This window comes from Lonchura striata, chromosome Z, assembly GCF_050655825.1.
Source record: "Lonchura striata isolate lonStrDom1 chromosome Z, ASM5065582v1, whole genome shotgun sequence".
NCBI lineage: Eukaryota > Metazoa > Chordata > Aves > Passeriformes > Estrildidae > Lonchura > Lonchura striata.
In genome coordinates, this window is record NC_140740.1 from 64,188,113 (window position 1) to 64,210,534 (window position 22,422).

General features: G+C 36.9%; 1 protein-coding gene across 2 annotated transcripts in view; it reads right to left on the reverse strand.

The window, feature by feature from the left end:
- Positions 1-22,422, reverse strand: part of FOCAD (focadhesin) — an 88,428-nt gene that overhangs the window by 23,098 nt on the left and 42,908 nt on the right. For both annotated transcript variants that reach the window (XM_021535466.3, XM_085566998.1), the window contains exons 17-26: positions 19,938-20,072; positions 19,505-19,555; positions 17,746-17,829; positions 16,161-16,293; positions 13,511-13,699; positions 13,166-13,287; positions 5,687-5,779; positions 3,694-3,782; positions 1,605-1,646; positions 220-328 (exon numbers count right to left, since the gene is read on the reverse strand). In XM_021535466.3, the coding sequence (XP_021391141.3) occupies positions 220-328; positions 1,605-1,646; positions 3,694-3,782; positions 5,687-5,779; positions 13,166-13,287; positions 13,511-13,699; positions 16,161-16,293; positions 17,746-17,829; positions 19,505-19,555; positions 19,938-20,072 (1,047 nt within the window). The remainder of the gene's footprint in view (positions 1-219; positions 329-1,604; positions 1,647-3,693; positions 3,783-5,686; positions 5,780-13,165; positions 13,288-13,510; positions 13,700-16,160; positions 16,294-17,745; positions 17,830-19,504; positions 19,556-19,937; positions 20,073-22,422) is intronic.

Below are 22,422 nucleotides of genomic sequence, written 5' to 3' on the forward strand. Positions count from 1 at the left end.
ACAAGGCACATACATACTCCACCTGCTTTGGTATCACAGAATCTGACAGATGGCATCCACTGAGTATGATGAAATTTGAACTTGAAAATGTAAAGTACTTCACATGCACTTACCAGCCCCCAGACACTTGGTCATATTACTTCTCTGTATTCCATGAAGAGAAGGGACCCTTTCCCAGATTCACTAACCTCAGGCACACCCTTTCCCAGATTCACTCACCTCAGTCACCCCTTCAGTGTCTGAAGAAAGGCTGCTTTCGTATTTGGCTACAGCAACTGCAAGGCCAGTTAAAGCAAAAATAGAGTTTCCTTTCACCACTGGGCTGTCTCTGAAAAGAAAAAGGAAAACAGTTAAGAAACATAGTAGAGATGCTGGCAACAAAACACATATCTCAAAGCAGAAAGGTTATGCTACAGGTGATCCAGGAGAGAAGGCCTTTGCCGCTATCAACTTAATCAGGCTCTCTTGTAGCTCAGCAGCAATCTGTTACATTTCATCTTCAGGAATTAGAGAAAGAATGGAGGGAAAACATGTTTCAGTCTTTTTATTTCCTTGTCTGTCTTTTATATAAAGTTGTATAAAAACAGAAGCTTTCTTCCACTATAATAAGGAATGCTACCCTGCAGAGCAAGTAGCACACACAGAAATGCAGCAGTTGGTCTTAGCTAGTACCATTTCCATGGAGGACAAAACTAAAACATCTTCAAATGGAGAATGCTGGAGAGGCAGATGCCACTTCATTGCAAGATGCCACTTCACAGCATGAGAAGATTTACCAGAGGAGCCATTATTATCAGTTTAAAAAAAAGGTTTTGAATTATTTCCCTACACTACAAAAACACTAACATAATGGAAAAGGATAGGATTCATCACTTCTACGACAGTGCAAACCTTTAAGGAAATCAAGAAAGAAAATCTGCCACTGACAAAAAAGAGGGAAAACATAACTGTAGTTATGTATTAATTTTGTAGAAGGAAATATGTTGATATTCTAGTCATTCCCAGAAAAATATACTGCAATATAATCCTGATGGAACTCTCTTACATTATTTTACAAAAGCACCTGAAAAATATGACTGCATAAGATCTCTTACAGGCCAGTAGAGTCTTTGCATCAGTCTTCCATTTCTAAAAACTTACTTGACTGTTGCTGTGAAAATATATCTACACTGTCAATCTGGCATTTGTTCCAGATCCAAAGATGTCATTATCACAGTAAAAGTATTTTCTGGATTTTTATTTTGCTTTTTAAAACAAGAAACATGAGTCTTAGTGGAATGTCATCATTTGGAACAGTGAAACTACCTCCTCTCAGATATGAGGTGCTTGCAAATAATTACAACAAGGTACTTGGTTAAATTTTTTGAAGTCTCTCACTATCTTTTGCCTTAAATAATTTCCTAAGCTTCTAAAAGGTAACATTTCATTATGTACCTCAGAAAGAAACTTCTAAATCCACACACTCATAATGAAACCTGGATGCTTTAAATTTAATGAAGGCAAAAATCATCTTAACAAGATCTAGGAGGAAAAGGAGCAGTGTCCCACTCTTTACATAAAATATGGGAAGAAAACATCATCTGTAGTAATTTAACAGTTCTTACTTGGAAGCACCTTTGATGACATCAGTCAACATATCTCTGACCCTGCAAGAGAACAGAAAGAATTTACACCATGTTCATTACATTATAGCATGAACTCAGTTAAATTCCTTTTCTGTCTCACATGTGTCTATTCTAGATTAACATCTGTATCAGCCTATCAGAAGACTTAGCACAAAATAATTACAAGCATTTAATCTATAAGAAATCTATGCACCACCCCAAGTTTCTTCATGCTCGTGTGCACTCCCAGTGTTTTTTATAAAGGACTCTTATTTGACTTAATATGATTTTTTGTAAAATGCTGTAAATATGCTTTTTTATCACATCAAACACATAAGTTTCCAGGTCATTGTGCAATGTTCTAATATAATGAAATCTGAATGTTTTATAAAGGACAAACATTACAATTTATTCAACACTTACTGTATTTCTGGAAACCACTACAGACAGTTATGCTATGACATGGTATATAAACCTGTATAAATTTAAATTAAATACATAAGAGTGGTTACAATTCCTTTCACACTACTGTAGTTGATTTATAACAGGCTACTCGTTTTAAATTGTTTAGTTTTGCATTTCTATCAAGACTGAAGCAGAGATGCAATCAATCTCCTACACTGAAAGGTGTGGATGAGGAGAGAGATTGTCTATTCTAAAACATACAATTCTGTCATGGCCATGAATGTCATTCTACAGAAAAAAAAACAACTTTAGACTGAGAATGTATGTCTCCTAAAAGAGAGCTGTATGTTATGAGACTGAGTTACACTCAAGTTTTCAAAGAAACCTACCAAGATCTTCCTTCATAATCAACTGCTTTCGCACACAGTTTCAAAGCCACCATGCTAGAAGGATTTACAACTTGGTAAATACCAATGCAAAATTGCACAAAAAAATTTGCACTATTTACATGATAAAGGATTGACACTAAAGTTTATACCACATTGTCCCCAGTGAGCAATAAAAATGCTTAATGGCTACTGAAGTTAGGGCCCTGAGGAACCAAGCAAATAATTGTGAACTGTAAAAGAAACTAAAGCTACTACTGGGCTCCAGTTAATTTCCTACTTTGATTTTTCCCCAATAAAGGGAATTATGTTCATTTTTTTATATAGCTTATACATTATCAGCATTTAGGAAATAAAGACCAGAAATTCTTTCAGGAGAAATCTATGAAAGCAGCATTGTCACAGGCCTTTTTATACCCTTTCAAGAAAGGGATCCATCATTAATACAGGATCTTTTCTACAACACTGTAGTATTCTGGATCTTACAATGCAAGCCTCTATTCCAGAATTAGCTGGAATTCAGAACAAATTCTGAATTCCTCTTGAGTGGCATTTAATAACACACCTTTTAGATTGAAACAGACAAAAAGCAATTTGGCTTTGCACATATTTTGCTTCCAATACACTTATGAATAAGCACAAACCCAGATATTTATACTGTCCATGGATAGATAGTTTTTTCTCTTATAAAGCCTCCCACTTCCCACCTTCTTCTCCTGGCCATGCATGTACTTGGCTAAATCCTGACAGACTGAGAGACACTTCTCACCTGACTGAAACAGAATTAGGGCAGGGTGTGCATCATGTGCTTGTTTTTAAACAACATTCTCATACTCAATAATGGTAACTTAGCATCAGTCCACCATGACATACATCAGATTGTGACTTGCATTTCTTTCATCAAGGTCTTTTCAGTGAAATAGCTCATTAAACTCTCAAGAAGGAAATTTTTATCTTTGCATAACCCTTCTTCTTTAACACCCTGTAAAACACCTGAATTCTTTCACTTTTTCCAGCTGCTCACCCTACAAAGTTTTCAGGTTCTGTAGAGGGGAAGATACTTGTGAACCCATGCATATGGAAATCCTTACAGTTACCCAATATTCTTTCTTTCCACTCCCCTCTCCCACCATGGTCACTGTATCTGGTGGTTGGTTGTTGTTTAGTTTCGGGATTTGTTTTTTCATTAGTGCTCATACAGCCTTTAAACTTGCAAAATTAAAAACTTTAAAACCTTTTCCTCCCTGTCCCCTTGTCATTACAAATGGTCAGGAATAAATACACAAGCACTTCCTTACCATAGCCAGGCTGTAAATTGTTTGTACTGCACCTCATCAGGATCCTCTTTTCCATGTTTTAACTGCATCTCCAGCTCTGCCTGCCTCCCCTGCAGAATTGCAAAAAAAGTCACAAACTGATTGTATATCATAAGCTTTATTTACATCGTAAGATTTCTTCAGAAAATACTCAGGTAACACATGTAGCCTAACCTAAGGGCTAGTTCATAAGTGACCTTAACTGCTTTGCATAGGGGATCCCACTGTAATATACAATATATTAATGAGAAGAATCCATAATTTTTTGTTCTGAGTAAGAAAAACAAACTGTAGATGGCATAAATGACCACAAATACTAAGGCATCTATCTAGTACATGCAGAGCCAAGTTCCCCTGGGAAGGGCTACAACAAGCAGGAACTGACCTTTAAAAACCTGTTAGCTAAAATGGATTCTAACAGCAAAACATCGCATTCTTGATGCTCTACTTAAAGGTAGAAATCATGATTATTTTACTTTACATAACTCTGACCTCCCTGTGATTCCCTACACCATTCTTTCTGTACATTTAAGGAGGAGATAGGGATTCTTTCCTCTAACATCTTGTAACATAACATTCATATGTTATCTAAAAACATCTAAAGCAGCTTTGTTTTAACATTCTGTCTCCAATTGAGAGAACTATAACTTAATTTGTTTAGGTTGTCAATTACTGCTCCTTAGCAGATTATTAAGCTTTAAATGAAAAAATATAGGCACATATGCTGTATTTTTCTGGTATTGAATGCTTGTAATTCGGTGTACATACCAATCTGAAAATAAAACACCGTGGATCTTGAAAATCCAGGTGTCTCTCTCAAACAGTGACCCTCCAGAGAGATTAAAGGAGTACATCAACACACTGACTAAAAAGAAGGCAGTATAGCAGCTCAGAAAAACTGAATTATGTACTATTCAGACTACTCATCTTGTACTGTAGTCTCTTTTGCCACCTCTGATGAAATGTACTACAAAAGTGTAAGGATGAAGTAAGAAGCAACAAACATAGGCTCAACTGTCCTGTAAAATGGCAAGAAATCCTACAGATCCTTTAGAAAAAATCGGGTACATGCTAAGCTTCTTGTGAAATCTTGTCTTGGAAGGGAAGCAAAATAGGAAAGTATTTGAATGCAAGTGACAATGTCCTCCAGGACCTAAACTTGCAATTTGAATAGATGCTGCTTGTTTTGTAATGGGGCTGGCTTAGTATAGGATCTCACATTTTGTTGACAGTCAAGACAAAAATTGTTTTGAAAATGTGAGAGAAGCATATGCTTTGCTGCACAGAAAACAAGGAGCAAAGCTTCTAGAATTTGTTCAGAAATGTGAGCTGCTCATGCTGAAACAGCTGATGTGGCCTGGAAATATAAACAAATAAGCCCTTATAGAAACATAAAGAGAGCATTCTGCAAGGAAGCTGTTTGCTAAACCTTTTTTAGATAATTTTCCTGTTGAAAATCTAATTATACTACATTGGTCCAGATACCAGGTCAGCTAACCTAATGAAAAAGAGAATTTAAGATATGTCCTAATCATTAGATAGGGTTGACAAATTGAAAGGAATCTCTTACAGTGCAGCAGGGTGACATGCTAATTAAGGGGAAGTTTTTTAAATGAATAATCCCTCAATAGCTTCTATCTACTTTGATATTACTATTTCAAACTTCCTACCCAAGCAATAGCTCTAGCTAAAATTTCACCTTCTAAAAATTGTAAAAATTGACACTTTCTGCAAGTTGACATATGAATAAACCTGCATGAACCTGAACTGTAAATAGAAACTGCATTTCTACAAAGTATCCCAGACTATGCTGTCAGTAGCTGAAGACTCATTTTTTCTTTTTTATAAATGTTATAATCAAGAACCTCGAGCTTTACTTTTTTGTAATTTGTATGAGTGTTCTTGCTGGTAAAATTAAAACCCATACCACTTGAATAAGCATTAATGTCCACAATAATGTATACCTCAAAATTACCTGCAGGACTGCACTGTAGGTTCGACTCATAAATCCTAACCAGGTCTGTGGCAGCAGTATGGAGTGGTGCCATTCAGAAGGCTGAATATTAACCTGTGCAACATACCATAAAGGTTAGAAGCAGTTACATTAAGTCTAATATATGCAGAATCTATGTTCTCCAGTCTGTGATTTGCAGACAAACATTCACTCATTTCCACAGGCCATTACCCATGGCTGTAGGAAATTAAAATGATCATGTACTTTATTCTCTTTTCTGATTTTACCCACACCAAGTTGCTTTCAACTTCATTACCCAGGTCTGTCAAAAGTGGTCGCCTGAGGCAGTGCAACAAGTAATTGATCCCAGAGAGACAGTGGAACTGTATGAGGCAATAATCACAACACACAGTAGCACTGGCAAATGTTTCTTCACAGTTTGTGAAGATCTTAGAAGTTTCTAAAAGCAGAATTGTTAACCAAGATAAATAACTGACCTCTCCTTGTATCATTATTTTCCTGAGTCTTCCTGCTTATTCACCTCTATTTTATGCCCCTAATTATCTACGTAAAGCAGTCAGTATTCTTTCTTCACTTGGACTTTATAACAAAAAACAAAGGACCATCCTAAAGCTCCATGCCCACTGCTTTCAGTGAACCTGAAAGACTTGTGAATAAGTACAAATACACCTATACAAATAAAAACATTCTAAAAGTCAATGAAAAAAGAGAACATACTCCATCTTGCAGACAATACAAATATGACTTGTAGTAAAAAAGGGAAATCTCATCCTAGTAATGACTAATGAACACTAGTCCTTCCCTTTAGTTAAAATTACATTCACACCTCATCTCTGCCCATCAATTCCTCTAAAAGCTTATGAGCAGTCAAGGTTTCAGTTAGAATTGCTTTCTTTGGGTTCCTGAGAAACCTGCAGCAGGTCCAGTCTTCCCCTCTGCCTCTACACTGAAACTATTTTAGACTTGTGCATTAGACTACTTAGTCAAAATCTGCTAGTCAACAGACAGCTATACATGAGTCAGTGTGTGCCCAAGTGGCCAAGAAGGCCTGAAGCAACAACAGTGTGGCCAGCAGGGCTAGGGCAGTAATTGTCTCTGTGTCCTTGGAACTAGGGAGACCACACCTTGAATCCTGTCTTAATTTCTGTAAGAACACTGAGGTGCTGGAACATGTCCAGAAAGCAGAACTGGTGAATCATCTGGAGCACAAATCCTGTTTGTTAGGACTGACTAAGGGAGCTGGGGCTATGCAGCCTGGAGAAAAGAGGATTACCAGGACTGCTCTCTACAACTGCCTGAAAGGAGCGTATAGCCAGGTGGGGATGGGCCTTTTCTCCCAGACAATTAGGGACAAGACAAGAGTATATAGTTCAAGCTGTGCCGGACTCAGGCTGGACATCAGGAGGAATTTTTAATATAAAGAGCTGTTAAGCATTGGAATGGACTGTCCAGGGAGGAGGTGTATTCACCATCCCTGAAGGTGTTCAACAGATTTATGAATGTGGCACTTAGTGCTATGGCCTAGATGAAAAGGTGGTGACTCGTCAAAGATTGGCCCCAGTGAGGTCTTCTCCAACCTAAATGATTCTGTGATTCAGGTTTAACTGGTCTTGTAGTGATTTGAGAAGTTTACCATGTAATCCACACTTGTGAAAGCCAACAAAAGCAGGCCTGCATAATACTGCAGGTATTCAAGTGGGATGCCTTAGGCATCTTCTTGCTTTTCAAGCATCTAAGACAATATGGTCTACCAGGAACACCTAAAATTTGTCTATGTGTTTGATGACAATAGAACTGCTGTGGTGCTTTTCATTAATTAACTTTCTTCATGGCAGTAAACATTTTCCATGTATGTGGATTATGAGGAAGGAAAGAGGGAACTGAGTATCTTCACATAACAAAGAACATTCAAAATTAATCTACAACTGAATTACATAGTGCTGAAGATTTTCATATAAGCCTGACTGCAACCTGCTATTTTAGTACAGGAAACCAGTTGCCTTTACTTATCATCTATTGCTGGATATCAAGGGTAACACCTAGACTAAGGGCTGAGTAATTAATACTAGCAACCACAAGCAAAGGTGACAAGTGAAGTTCAGATTGTTTTTTAAATGCACAATTTATGTGTAAAAAAATATTGGCTGGGTGGGGAGGTGCAGGGAATGAGGCTCAAGGGAACTGAGAATTAAGGACAAGTGCTTGTGGAACACTGCCACATTGATGTGGGGTTTTTCTTAGGAATGTCACTTGGCCAGACCAAGCAGCCAAGCAGTTTTTAAGGAAAAGCTGCAATCTGATATCTGAGGCAGTAAGAAATGGCATGAACTTAGAGCTAGTAACCTAAGCCTGTCAACTGATGCTTCAGAAGGACATGTCTGCCTGAAAAGACACAAAATCATTGACCATATTGGTCAAAATGCAAGACGAGTAATGCTGGCAAACCACAGGAGATACTATTCCTATTTGGGACAACACTTTTATGTCAGTGAAATGTTTAGACATGAATTTAAATGCCATGCTTGTGTATGGGATATATAAAGTGCCACCCTAGTGATTTCATAAATAAGGCTAGCATTATGTATCTGTATCAAGGCAATAGTGAGACAACCTCTCTTTTAATTTTGACTTTTGCTTAGAGGATCTTTTTAACATACTTGCAGACATATACTTCCAAATCCACACCTTAACATTTCTTTGTGAGAAAAAAATTGTCTTTCTCTAAGGTATAGTAGACTGAGGAAGAGAAAAACAAAAATCTGTCAGAAACTTGATTTTTGAATACTGTCTTATCACTCAGTAAATTCAGTAGTAGAAACCAGCACAAACTAGTTAATATTTGTAACTACATCCATCTAGGCACAGAAGAATACAGTACAATGAATTCTGCTCCAGAAAATCGAATTGTCATCTTAAGGTGCTTCACATTTGAGGTTTGAATAAACTCTTCAGTATCTTGATTACATCAAAACCAACCAGGAAAGAAAAGCACAGAAGGAGCTTTTCACTTTACTTTTCAAAGATGCATGTCATCACAGCACATCTAATTGAATACACTTAAAAAATATGCAGGGACTAGTTCTTCCATGCGTATACAGAATGCCTATCATGATTATCACTTGTAGAAAAGTAGTTAATACTGCATAACTCAACTCTGCAACTCATCTTTGCAACTGTGCCTGCAAGTATGATTCATAAATAGGAAAAAGTAACGTGCTATTTCCAACACATTGAAAACACTTGGATACAGAGAAACATGCAAAGGCAAAACCATTCTCCATTTAAAAAAAACCCAACAAATTGCATCAGTTCAGACTGCCAAAGCCACCATCTACCACACTGGGCTGCCAACAGCAGTCTGCCTCTGTGCTTTTTGCAAGCAGGATGAACTGTCCTCTTCACTTCCATTAAAGAACAAGATGGACAGCTAGCTGAAAGTCTAGTAACTCTAACCCAAAACACACATGAACAGAACCATCAAAATATATGGTACATGATCTGAACATAGGTGACTATTCATTGTCAATCATTTTCACAACAGATTAAGTGAATCTGATATAAAATTATTCCTATGAATTTCAATGAAGCATTTCTTGCAAAACCTGAAACAGTCACAGGCAGTAATTGGAGACTTCTTGTACAGTGTGCTCCAGGGCAGCCATAGGAAAAAAGAAAACCCATGGTCTATACTTCTGACCACTATCACTACAGTAAATTACATGTTCCCTCAGAGAGAGGCTAACAAGCTCTGTTTAATAATCAATCAGCAGATCCCCATTTCTAAGGGAACGATGATCTTCCTCTTTCAACTCACCAGCGACCACTAAAGAGCAATACAGCCAGCGTTTGATACGACAGTTTATTGATCCTATTTTCTTCCTGTGAAATAATTGTTCAAGAAACATCAAAAAAACCTTCTACATCTTAATCTGATCCTGCTGACAGGTATCACAGATGCATCCAATTCCTTAGCTAGAATAGCACCTAGGTGATAGAATAAGTATGGCCCGTTGAAGTTGAAGAGTAAATTATCTTTTTGTTGCTGTCACTGTTCAATTTGAATGGCTAAACCCAGGTATTTATTATTTGTATGTTTTAAAAGACTTATCCACATACAAGAAGAAAATATTTCCTCTGCACACAATCATCATATAACTATTTTTGGTAGCAGAATACCAGGCATCACAGTTTTACACATAAAGAACCTCATCAAAATGAAACAGGTATTTTTGAGCCCCTCACCTTGCCCCAGTTGCCAAAATCCAGTTGCAGTACTGGTAACTATGCATACACAGATACAGATAGATACACAACCTGTAGGTTCCTATTTTATAGCTGTGAGCATAGATCAAACCACTGAAGACATAAAAACGTTATTATCTCAGTATGGTTCTGACTGCTTAGTCCTAACTAAGAAAATGTCAACTGGTGGAGATTTTTTGAAACAAAATAAGTAGATGTCTGGTATCTCAAATTAATTGCATGAATTTATTCAGAGCTTTACACAGACTCCAATGCTTCAAAGGCAACTCTAAGACTTCTTATTAATAGAACACTCCTTACTTAAAATATCACTATAAGGATTAACCCCTACAACTTCTTCCCTCTCCCAAAATAATGAGTCAAAGATGTAGCAAAAAAAGTGTCATTCTGATAAGTTAAATCCCTAAAACACAGTGTGATGTGTTGTGATGACTTTCCAAAAACACATTAATTCCTACAGGACTGCAAGAATAAGATGGGCCTACTAACCCAATTTTCTTTGACCAATTTGGCAGTTTTATAGCTTAGGCTCCCTATCTTTACTGTTAAATTCTGTTCCTCAGGAGAACATTGAGGACGAAACAAACAATAAAGCATGAAATTTAGTTTGATGAGCCCAGGGATTTGCCAGTCTCGAACAACCCTTTTCTGACCACCCTGTCTCTATATACAAAGGGAAAAAACTAGAAAAACTTTGATTCTTAAAGCAGTGCAGTGTAAACTGAAAACAGAAACACTGATTTTTTTAATCAAAATTTCATAGTTACTGTGGATTTTTGCTAAGATGGTGCAGTTAGCATTGTCTGAAGATATTATGTGTTTAGGTTTAAAATATAAACATATTTGGAATTATTTTTAGTTTTAGACCTTGAATTAATCAACTTTTAATAATCAACAATATTTTACTGAGAGACTAGGTAAAATATTTCTGTCTTCACTCATTCTATGTATTCACTAACTTGATCCAGTTCATCACATTTTCCACTACAAAACTGCCATGTTTTGTCTGGTAAACCATTTTAAAGTTCTGTTTCTATGAAGATAGCTTGCTCATACAAGAAAGTCAATTTTGGATATGCTGCTGGATTTTATAATCACTGCTATTACACACAAATATTTTTTTACCAGGATTTTATTTGATGCTTCAGGGCAACAGGCAGGTGTTTAAAACAAAGTTCAGAACTGATCTGCATCCCACTATAATTGGATTTCATACATGCCTTCTATGATAATGTAATTAGACACGTTTTTCTTTAGAACCACTGTTCTGGAATTTAAATCTCTCTGAATGAAGCATTAAATGCAGTGCAGAGCTTTTCTTTCTGGATACTATGGAAGCTCATGCTTCATTCCTAACTCATGAATCTGAATCTGTTCTTTTCGCATATGAAGCATCCTTGTGGACTTTCCCTGGTGCTCTCCACTGGAGCTTCCAAATAGTTAGAAAACATTCACTAAGTTACACTCCTATGATAATGAGGGGCATTATCTCCAGTTTCTGCTTTCATTCTTTAGCAGCAAAGATGTCAAGATGAAAAACATCTATTAAATTTGCATATATAGTTAGATATCTTGAGATAAGTGTTCAAGGGTGGGTTTTCTAAATTTTTCTAGTTTGAGAGAAGAATTTTACATCTGAAGTACTTCATAATCCCATTGACACTGACTTCACAATACAGAGTCAGGGATGGATTTCTATTCTCCAATCCAACTGGTGTAGACTGACTATTGTCCTTGGCCTAAATTCCACTGGGGGGGATCCACAGACACTGGTGTGTCTGTGGCCATAAGACATGATTATTATTTTTTGTGTCTTTTCAGTCATGAAAGACCAAAATTGTTAAGATGTTATATGCAAAGTGTTGTATGCATATGCTAGCAAAACAGAAGTGTTTGAGAGAGGGTACAGAGCCAGAAGACTGTATTACCCAGAAGCAGCCAACTTCACCATGTCACACATTTGACTGGAAACTTCAGGCAAACTACACTGCAGACAGGTTTGTTAGAGAGGGAAATGGTTTCCTTGCCCCAGAAAGATTGAGGGAGTTAACCAGTACAAACACAGTGCAAACATGCTGAAGCAGGACCTGAGAGCAAAGCCCAGAGGGAGCCATGTGGATGTACCACAGGATCAGAATGTCATCCACATGCATTATCCATATGGCATATGCCTGTGTTCTGCCATCAAACTTTCAGTTTGTACACAGAAAACTCTCCAAACTCTGCACGCACAACCTTCCCACTCAAAACTTGTGCTATATTTATTTCATAACTGAGTGTTTGCTATCCGTGATTTTAGTAGCATCATAGAACTTCACAGCAGATATGGCTCACATCTGGGTGAAAGTCACAAAACAAAATCAGGACCCCAATCACCCCCACAGATACATGTAAGTAGCTCCAACATACATCTAAAATGACTGTATTAATAGAATTATTTTATGAACTTTTAAAGAGTTTAACACACTTTCACTTGTGTTAAAAACTGCTCCCATTGGCATAAAGTTGGGAAATTAACACTTACTTCCCTGGATCCAGATGAACTGTTTGGATTTTTTTACTGTTGTCCAAAATTTTCAAAGATGAACTTTGATATTCAAAAGTACCATAATTCAAAATGCTCTTACAGACTTCATTACATGCACTTTATTTTCCATAATGATTATGTGAGGGCTTATTTCATACCATTTTTTTAAAACCACACCAAAGGTAAATGCAAGGTTTTGGTGGCACAAGCCTAATTGGTCAGAGACCTGAAATGTTTAAGAGACAGAAAAAAATACCAAGTCTTAGCAAGCTGTAGATACTGTTTCCACATGGAGCCCCATCATTGCTCAGGTCTGGTATTCACCTACAACTGGTTACACATGACAGGTATCAGGCATATATGTATAGCAGAATGCAAGGCAGAAAAAGGCAAAGCTCCTCTTTGTTTGGATTTTCAGAAGAGGCATTTCAGCAGTGGATATTTAGAAAAAAAGTATTTACATGTTAAGTTCAAGTTAGTGAGGGTGGGTGACCATGGTGGTAGGCTGATGATCCAACTCGATGATTCTATGATTCTAGCTGTCCCTCACAACAATTTCAGTTAATTATGATACATTCACACATACCATCACTAGCTGATACAAACACCCAATGCACATAAAGAAAAGAGATAGTAAAGCAAGGAAGGAGGTGTTATAGCTCTGAAAAGCAGAGTCAGCAACAACTTACCTCATGAATGAGGGCGACCAACATTTGCTGGAAATTGCGGCCCCTGCTGGCCAGGAATCGATTAATCGGCTTGCCATCCCTGCCCATGTGGACTGGGAGGTCGAAACACAGCAACATGCCAGCTGAAAGAGGGAAGGAAGGGGAACACAAAGGTCAGTGCCCACACTCAAGAGTCTAGGGAGAACCCAAAGCAAAGTAAGGTTAACTTAATAAAGCCAACAATTCAAAAGAATATGCAAACATATTTAAGGGGCATAGTTTCTTAACTTGTTTCACTTTCAGATTCACAGAAATCTTTGATCCAAAATATGCATACTTGTCTACTTCAAGAAAGGGACAGCTTACCTGCAAGACCTGGTGTCATGCCTGGTTGCTTGTTCCTCTCATACATTTTCAGCAAGAAATTTGGAACACCTGCAACTGTCTTCCCCTGGTCTAAGCGTGCAGTCCCTCCTCTTAATGCAGAATGATACACAGCACGTGGCATGTTGGTCATCTCCTGTTTCACAAGTGATGTCGCAAACTCTTCAAATGCTTGATGAAGTGGAATGCAATGACATGAAAGGAAAGGGAATGTGAGAGGCTGACAATTGTAAGGAAGTTCCAGTATAAAGCTACTTTATTCAAAACTGACACAGGTATATTGAAGGTTGGAAAGAAATACCTTAAGTATTCTATGAGCTGTTGATTGCTGCCTTTGATTGCTACAAAAGTAAGAGCAATGACAGCACATGGTTGACAGAAGAAAAAAATAGCAGAGTCTAAATTGTGTTTCTGTAGCATGTCAGGAAGGGCACCTGCATCTTGAGATTTTTTTTTCCTCTGCTTGTAATGCCAATATCCTTCAAAAAAGCCCACAGAACGCAGTCAGCAATTTTCTCTGCAGTGATATAGACTTTGTCTTCAACCTTCAGTTATGTTGGAGGAGGAGATATTTGTTGCCATGAAAACACTATCCACCTACCTGCTTTATACTTTTTATAAAAACTTTTTTGTTTAGGATGGCTGCAACAATAGAGAAGAAATTTGCTTAAAGTGGGAGCTATTTCTCTTCTGGAAACCATTCACATTGATAGAGATGCCTTATCACTACTGTCATATTACTGCATTCACTGGTTATGCCAAAAGACACAAATACAACCCATTCAGAAGCAATTCTTCAGGCAGGGGACAAGTCAAGGCTCTAGACTGACAAATATAACTCAAACTAAAACTAAAATCTGGATAAATTTAGTGAAACAACTAGATGCGCAGCAAATACCAGAAATACAGTATTTCAATGATTGAAATCAATCTGACGGTAAACAAAGATAACTAGAATCACATTAATATTATTATTATTATTGGTGTTTTTACAATTGTTTATTATCATCATCTCCTCTGCAGTAAGGATACTACCCATATTACTAACAACAACAATATCAAGTTTATAGTTCTTTTTATTAATAGTTTTTAATTCTCTGACTACCAGATTTGAGAAAAGTCTAAGGCACCCAAAATGAAAAACTATCAAAATAAAAAAAAAAAAATAAGGCTTTCATATCCCTTCTGACATCCTGGGAATCTAGTATGTAGAAACAACATGAAAACTGATGTGACAAACCAGTTTTAAAGGAGTATAAGACAAAATACTGCCTAAAGCTCCACATTTAAATGCTTCATGTAAGTAGTTTCAGGTTATTAATCTAGTAGTTTCAGGTTATTAATCTCCATAACATGCACCACTAGAATTACAGCAAATGAGATGACACAGATTCAGCTCCCATAGAATGGGCTCTGTGGCTTTTGGCCTGTCTTGGACATTGCCTCATTAATCCAGTTTCATACTCTTTTGGTGAAACAATTTACTTTCAACAACCACTCCAGCCAGTCACTAAAGCTTTTGTTCAAGTGTTCTGGACTCTGTGTTAACTAACCATGTTAGAAAACACCTCTGAGGAAGAAACTGCTTAGTTAATGTTTTGATTCAACACTTTTGATACCAGTCTGTGGTTGCTGCAACTCTGAATCCAGCCTATTAACTTTAAATTCAATTTCTATCTTTCTAGAAAATTGGCTATTTCAGCATTCATTACACAGATTGAGTTTTCTGTCAAGATACATCACTCTGTTTTCATTGAACTCAGTTATGTCATTCTCCTCCACAAAGCTTCCAGGATTTAGTAGATAGGACTCTAGGTTAGGTTGCACACACTCCAGAGGCCAATGCATTCAGAGTTTAACAAATGGATTCATTTAGAAGTGTCCATTGTAGGAAAATGTTACAAGACACCATCTGCTATATCATGGCAATGTTTACAGCCTGCAATCACACATGAAGATCCCATGTATTCTACAAAGAATGAAATAACGTCTATGTCCTGGCACACTATCTCAAATGTTGTAACTTGTATGATAAGATAAATCTTATCTTGTAAGATAATGAGCATTTCTGGTAATTCAACTGCACAGGTTTCAGAACAAGTGTCAGACACCACCTGTTGAAGCATACTTCAGTATCAATATGCATCACTACAATTACGCATTAAATGTAGCACTGATATCTTAATCAATTAAGCAGACTTTGTGTATAGCATTGTTTTCATACCATTAATACTCTGTTTACAAAACAATAAATATAAAATTCATTTTACTTCCATCTGTCCTGGGCTAAAATACACAGTTGCCTTTAGAAAGATCTGTTCAGTACTCCCTACTGAGGTCACTTTCATGAAACGACGAGTACTTGAAGTATATAATAAGGAACTGGCTTTCCCTTTAGGACGTGTAAAGAATTTTTAATTATAACCGATTTTTCCCCACCATCAGGACCTCTGTCACATAGTCTTCCTAGAAATGGGTTGTGAGCTTTACAGTTTTTCCCATCATTTGTTAATGAAAAAAAGAAAGGCTGCATTTCAATATGACACTCCATTCTAAAAGAGCCGCAGGTCTTTACAGTCTTTACTATGATTCCTTATCTGCAAAGTGACCTCAAACACTGGCTATATTATACCTCCTAAAACAGCAGATGGTGTTAGAGACAGCAGCTTGATATATGAAGAACCCGGAACAAACAGATTTGCCTCCTGATCCTCTTCATCTTCATTCATGTCTATCTCTTCCAGTGAGTCCACTTCTGGTCGTGCCTGGAAGATTTAAAAAAATTAAATGTCAGCACAAAAATCCCAAGTCCTCATTACCATTCATGATTCCAAGTGCAAAAATTACCAACTAAATATGAAAAGTTCCCCATTTCATTATTTTCACTCCATTTCTTAAATTTGAAGCTTAATGAATAAAAGCTTTTCTTCTACCTGACTAAAAGGTGACACTGGCTGATAAAAATTACAGGGTGTGTAAATACGTATCTTTTATCTTTTTCAAAATTAATCTTGACACTTAACTGCTGAACTAATATTTAAAAAACTTTACTGTCACCCTGATTCTTAACAATGCTTTATATTGGCACTTTAATATAAATAAAACATTTTTGCTAGACACTGCTTCTACGTTTTAGTTTTTGGAATTTGAAAAACTCCAACATATTTACATTTCTTTCAATTAAAACATACTTACTCACTTTCTGTAAAGTACTGCACCAGTAATACAACTGCAAAGTAACTGCACTAGTAATACAGAACTATATACTACTGTGAAAGATTTAGACTTGCAGCAGAGTTTACATTATTTCCCCTTATTCTATCCTGTGGTCGTCTATGTAAAACACATTTTTCATTTGTAAGGTTTATGATGAACTCTTCTCACTGATTTAAATAAAGTATGTTTTTTAAAGTTGCATATTCAAGCCTTTTAATAACAACCAGTTACAACATACAAATAGAGCCTATTATATAATAAAGCAGTAAATAAAACCTTTACTATAAAGCCATAGGATTCACTATTCCATAAAGTACCAACGGACTACTGCCTAGTCTCTCATACAATGTAAAAAAGAGTCACACAGATGACCTTATACTCGTCTCCTTGTACTCTTTCATTCTGTTAGGTTACTGACTCACTAATCAGAAGATTCAGAGCTTAACAGCCCTCTGCACACTTAAAAAGTGTTTTAGTAAATACTCAACTCTTTTCTGACTGCCTTTACTGACAAAAAAGTAAAATGTTATGCTGTTAAAGTTCACAACAAAAACATGGGAAAACTTTCAGCTTAGTTGCAAAAATTGCACCTACTTTTCTAACTGACTTGCCTGTCTTGTGAACAAAAGCCCTATCCATGAGTGTGACTGCAATGGAAGAGACAGCAATCACAAGAGCTGCTTAGTGCCAAGACTCAAATGGCAGCACTAACAGAAGAGCATAAAATGCAAATCAGCTGCCCAAAAAAAAAGTCGCTAATTTAACAATGAAATAAGAAAAACTACCTCCTAACTGCTTAGCCTTAAGTTTCATTTGTGCCTTTCCCTGCTTATAAGATTTAGCTATTCCAATCATACATGATATCATCTCATACTACCAGCAGGAGCTAGTAGAATTTCTGGCAGAGAGGTCACAAGGACTGGTTTCCTTTTCAAGAGGATATAATCCATGTCAGATGGAAGTGTCAGACGTGCTTACTATCAAACATATAACATAGTTACCTGTCCAGGAAGATGAAGAATTGTATGTTCTTCAGAGCCAAACGATGAGAGTGATTTATAGGCTGAAATGGCTACAAGGGCATCCTAGAAAATTAATAGGAAGAGAAAGAAAATCACAAACACATCATATGGTATTGCTACTGGAAACTCCGTAAGAACTTATCAAGTAACCACTGAATGCTGAAAAAGAGTTCAACAATATTTTCCTGAGGCATACTATCAATTGCTTACTTTTTATATACACAATTCAAAATAGCAAGACCAATTATCTAGGCTTGATAACAACCACTGTGAGTATTTCACTTCAGGTAGAAATATCCAAGCTATGAGAAAAATGTTGATAACATTGATGTTTTAGTTGTTGCTAAGAAGTACTTACTCTAAATCAAAGACTTTTCCTCTTCCTGTGCCAGCGTGCAGGTGCACATGATGCTCAGAGGGAGCAAGGTCAAGACAAATGACCTGAACTGACCAAAAGGATATTCCACATCATATACATAGCATATAAACTCAGGGAAGTTGGCCACAGAGTACCCATTACTGCTCCGGAATGGACTAGGCATCCCTCAGTGGGTGGTGAGCCATTACATTGTGCAACACTTGTTTGTAATTGAGTTTTATTCCTCTTTGTCTTTTTGCTACATCCCCTTTCTTTACTATTATTATTGTTACTGTTATTTTGTTGTTATTATTATTACACAGAAACTTATGAACCTGTACTTGTCTCAGTCCATGGGGTTTACCTTTTTCCAGTTCTCCTCCCCATCCCACTACAAAGAAGGGGAGTGAACAAGTGGCTACATGGTACTTAGCTGTCATCTGGGACTAACCATGGGACTGAAAAATTCTGAAAAACTGAAATAGGCTGACAAAAGTTTTAGCCTTAAACTAAAAATGTACTTCCACCAGCACTATGGTGAGGATGGTCCAATATTCCCACTGCATTAGAATACTCCACAAGTGAATTTGTCAAGAATGCTTCCCATGTTAAGGCTGAAATTTTCCAGAGAACTCAAACTACTTTCACAGAATCACAGAATATGCTGAGTTGGAACACACCCACATGGATCACTGCATCCAACTCCTGGCCCTGTACAGGACATCCCCAAGAGTCATATCTTGTGCCTGAGAGCATTGTCCAAACACTTCTTGAACTCTGTCAGGCTGGTGCTGTGACCATTGCCCTGGGAAGCTGTTCTAGTGCCCAGCCACCCTCTGGGGGAAGAACCTTTTCCTGATATCCCACCTAAACCTCCCCTGACACAGCTTCAGACCATTCCCCCAGGTGCTGTCACTGGTCATCAGAGAGTAGATATTAGTGTCTGGCCCTCCTCTTCCCCTTGTGAAGAAGTTGCAGACTACAATGATGTCTGTCCTCAGTCATCTCCAGGCTGAACAGACCAAGTGACCTCAGACATTCCTCATACAGCTTCCCCTCAAGGCCCTTTGCCATCTTTGTGGCCATTCTTTGGATGCTCTCTAACAATTTAATGTCTTTCTTATATTGTGATGCCCAAAACTGCCCCCAGTGCTCGAGGTGCAGAGTTCATTTGTAAATTCTCCTTGGAAATGGCACAGACGTTAGAACCTTCAGTTACCACCCTTTACATGTAGTACATTGCTTCAGAAACAGTGTTAAACAACAGAAACAAAACCCTATTAGAAAATGAGATTACTGACACTTTCTTGATGGAAAAGTACAAAACTTAATATCCTCTTACTGACATCAGAAATTAATGTTTTCAGTTATATCACTTACCTCATTCTGTGTATTGTTCCAAAGGAAGCTGATAACTTGAGCTTTGAATTTCTACAAAAGCAAAGGAAATATGCATTTCTCTTTGACCGAATAAGCAGTTGAAATAGAGACAGTTACCTGTAACAACTTACTGCCACATCAACATAGATGGAACTAGGAAAGTGGAAGGAGTGCAACTCTGAACTCCAGGCATATTCACATGTCCTCACATTATATTAGAGGGAAACCATGGATTAACCTTGCACTGTAATTTCCCATCTAACTCTCAGGACTCACTAATGCAAGTGAAAACTCCGAAACTGTATGAAACACAAATTTGACTAATCTGAATTGGGCAGTGGGTGCAATTTTATCTAGATTAAGCAGGTTTATGTAAAAGTTATATATGAAAATACACTAAAAGAAAGAGTTATCTTAGTCCATAAGAACACACCTCAAATTCATTTGTATTCACTGTTAATGAGGGAACCAGGGAAAACAATTCATTCAGTGCTTTTAAAATGAGTGGTCTTGTATCACAACTCAGCTTTGGTGACAGAGCATTCCATGTAGAACGGATGCAAACAACCTGGAAGCAGAGAGGGAGACATCATTACTAACAGCTATCCCAACTTCACTTAAATAACATTTCTTTCCAGTGCTTGTCCTTGTTCTTCCTTCTTGAGAACAGGAATTAATATATGGCTCATAAAAAGTAAAAAAGCAAAAAAAAAGAAAAAAAAAAAAGTTAAAAATTCACTTGTAAATCAACTAATGTAACACAGTAATACTGTAAAGTACTTCATCAGGGAAAGCAACTACCTGTAGGAATAAATAACACACTGTAAGCAATACACAGAGCTGTACATGTATCTTCATACCACATTAATGTTCCACTTAACTTGGTCAAATTAGCTAAAAAGCAAGCTGTCTCTGGGACAATAGGATGAAAGCAGAGGAAGCTACCGAGGAATCTATTTTTGCTGGGAGCCCTCCAAAACAAAATGCTTTTAATCTTTAAAAACAATAAAAGCAAAAAAAAATTTGCAGAACAAAAATGCAAACCACAAAAGTTCATGGATCCAGAAACTGCTGGAAATTGTCAAACTACAATAAATACTAAACATTAATACCTAATACTAATGCATTTACACTGTAACTAGAGCACAACAGGATACATAATTGATCTTCCAAGAAACATAAGTTTCCTCCTGGAAACAACGCACATCTCACCAAGCTCCTTTTCACCTTCAAAGATCTGCATGACAGCTCGACAAGCAGTCAGTACAACATTTTGCATTTCCAGGCACTGAAAAAGTCTGTAAGATGTTCAGTCACTGGTACAGTTCTAGATGAAGAATTATACAGAAGTCATAAAAAGTAGTAGTCAAGTTTCTCAGGGATGTTGAATAGACAGCAATACTGGTACTAAAACTTCCTCCTTTTTCCTTGTGAGATGTTTTCTATTGTCCAAGCTTTCTCTTGGTGACAAGCTGTGTATTTTCCTGAAAATATCTTAAGTAATTTTCATGAAGTGTTTCATCAAACCTTAATATTGCTACCTGTGAAGAACTTAACATTACAGAATTTTACCACCATACATAAAATAATTCTGTCTAGAATTTATCTGTTGTTACTACTTGTCTTTCAGATTTCAGACTCCACTGCAGCAAAAACAGTACAAAACAGGAAAAAATACAACCAAATAAATAACAAAACCCCCCAACAAATAGAACCAAAAACCCCAAGAAACTGTAATTCTGTTCACCCTACCCCACAGAACTACAACGCAAAGAAAAACCCCAAACCCCAAGCCATGTATGCTTAGAACCAAAGTCTAGACAAAAATTTTAAAATAGCAATGGCAAAGTATAATTTTCAGCCTTCTAAAGTGAAAAACTGCAAATCAAGACTTAAAAGTCTGAGAAAATGCCATGAAAATGTCTTTCAGGCATAAAAAATTACAACAAAGCAACAGAAGACAAAGAATTGAGAAATGCAAATTGATCTATGTAATGAAATCAAATAAAGGTATGTTTATGAAGATATTCCACAAAGGCATTGGGAAAGGTAGTTTTAGTATTATTCTGTGCTGAAAAAACAGCCTGTTTTGTATCTCTGAATGCAGGCAATTGCCAAATTAAGCAGTCACTACAGTGAGTGCAAAACACATATCAGGGTGCAGTTTAAAAAACGAAAGATGTATTTCAAGTTGTACCCATTTCAGGAACAGCAAACCCATGAATGTGTTTCTATGGTAACAACCACTGATGGCTAGAAAGACCTCATCTCATAACATTCCAAGGGAAAATGATACCTCTCCATTCTTTCAAAACAGACTGTTTGCAAGAAAAAGAAAAAAATCTTCCAGTGTTCAGACACAGAAATATTGATTAACACTCAAAGTTCTTCCTCAACTATCTAGAAATGTTAAATTTGTAATGAGTTAGTTGTCTGGAAAACACAACATGTATTAATATGTAGAGAAAAAAAGTTGTGCATTTGAGAGATTTGATATGGTAATTTAGGAAGACTAACAAATCATTAGCTAGCCAAGCATGTTTAATTTCATTCTTTCCCACAGTAACACACATATTCTCCAACTTCACCCAAGAGGTGAAAAAAGGCCTTAAAAAATAGCCAGCATCCTAACAGCTTAAGACTGTTCAATTCCTTTTTAAATGGTACTTTCTAGACTTGCAACTTAACACCTGCATGACAGAAAACTCCTACCAAATGACGTAAACTGATGAACAGGGATAGGAACAGTGGGAAACTGGGACTTTACACACCATAAAAATGCACAGTAAAAATAAAGAAAGGTCATAAAAGTAGTAATAAGCTTGACATGGTGTCTTCCTGGAGGAATGGGCAACTGTGAAAAATATCTTGTGATGAAATTTATCTGCTAGTCATGAATCCTCAAGGAAAAACCCTGT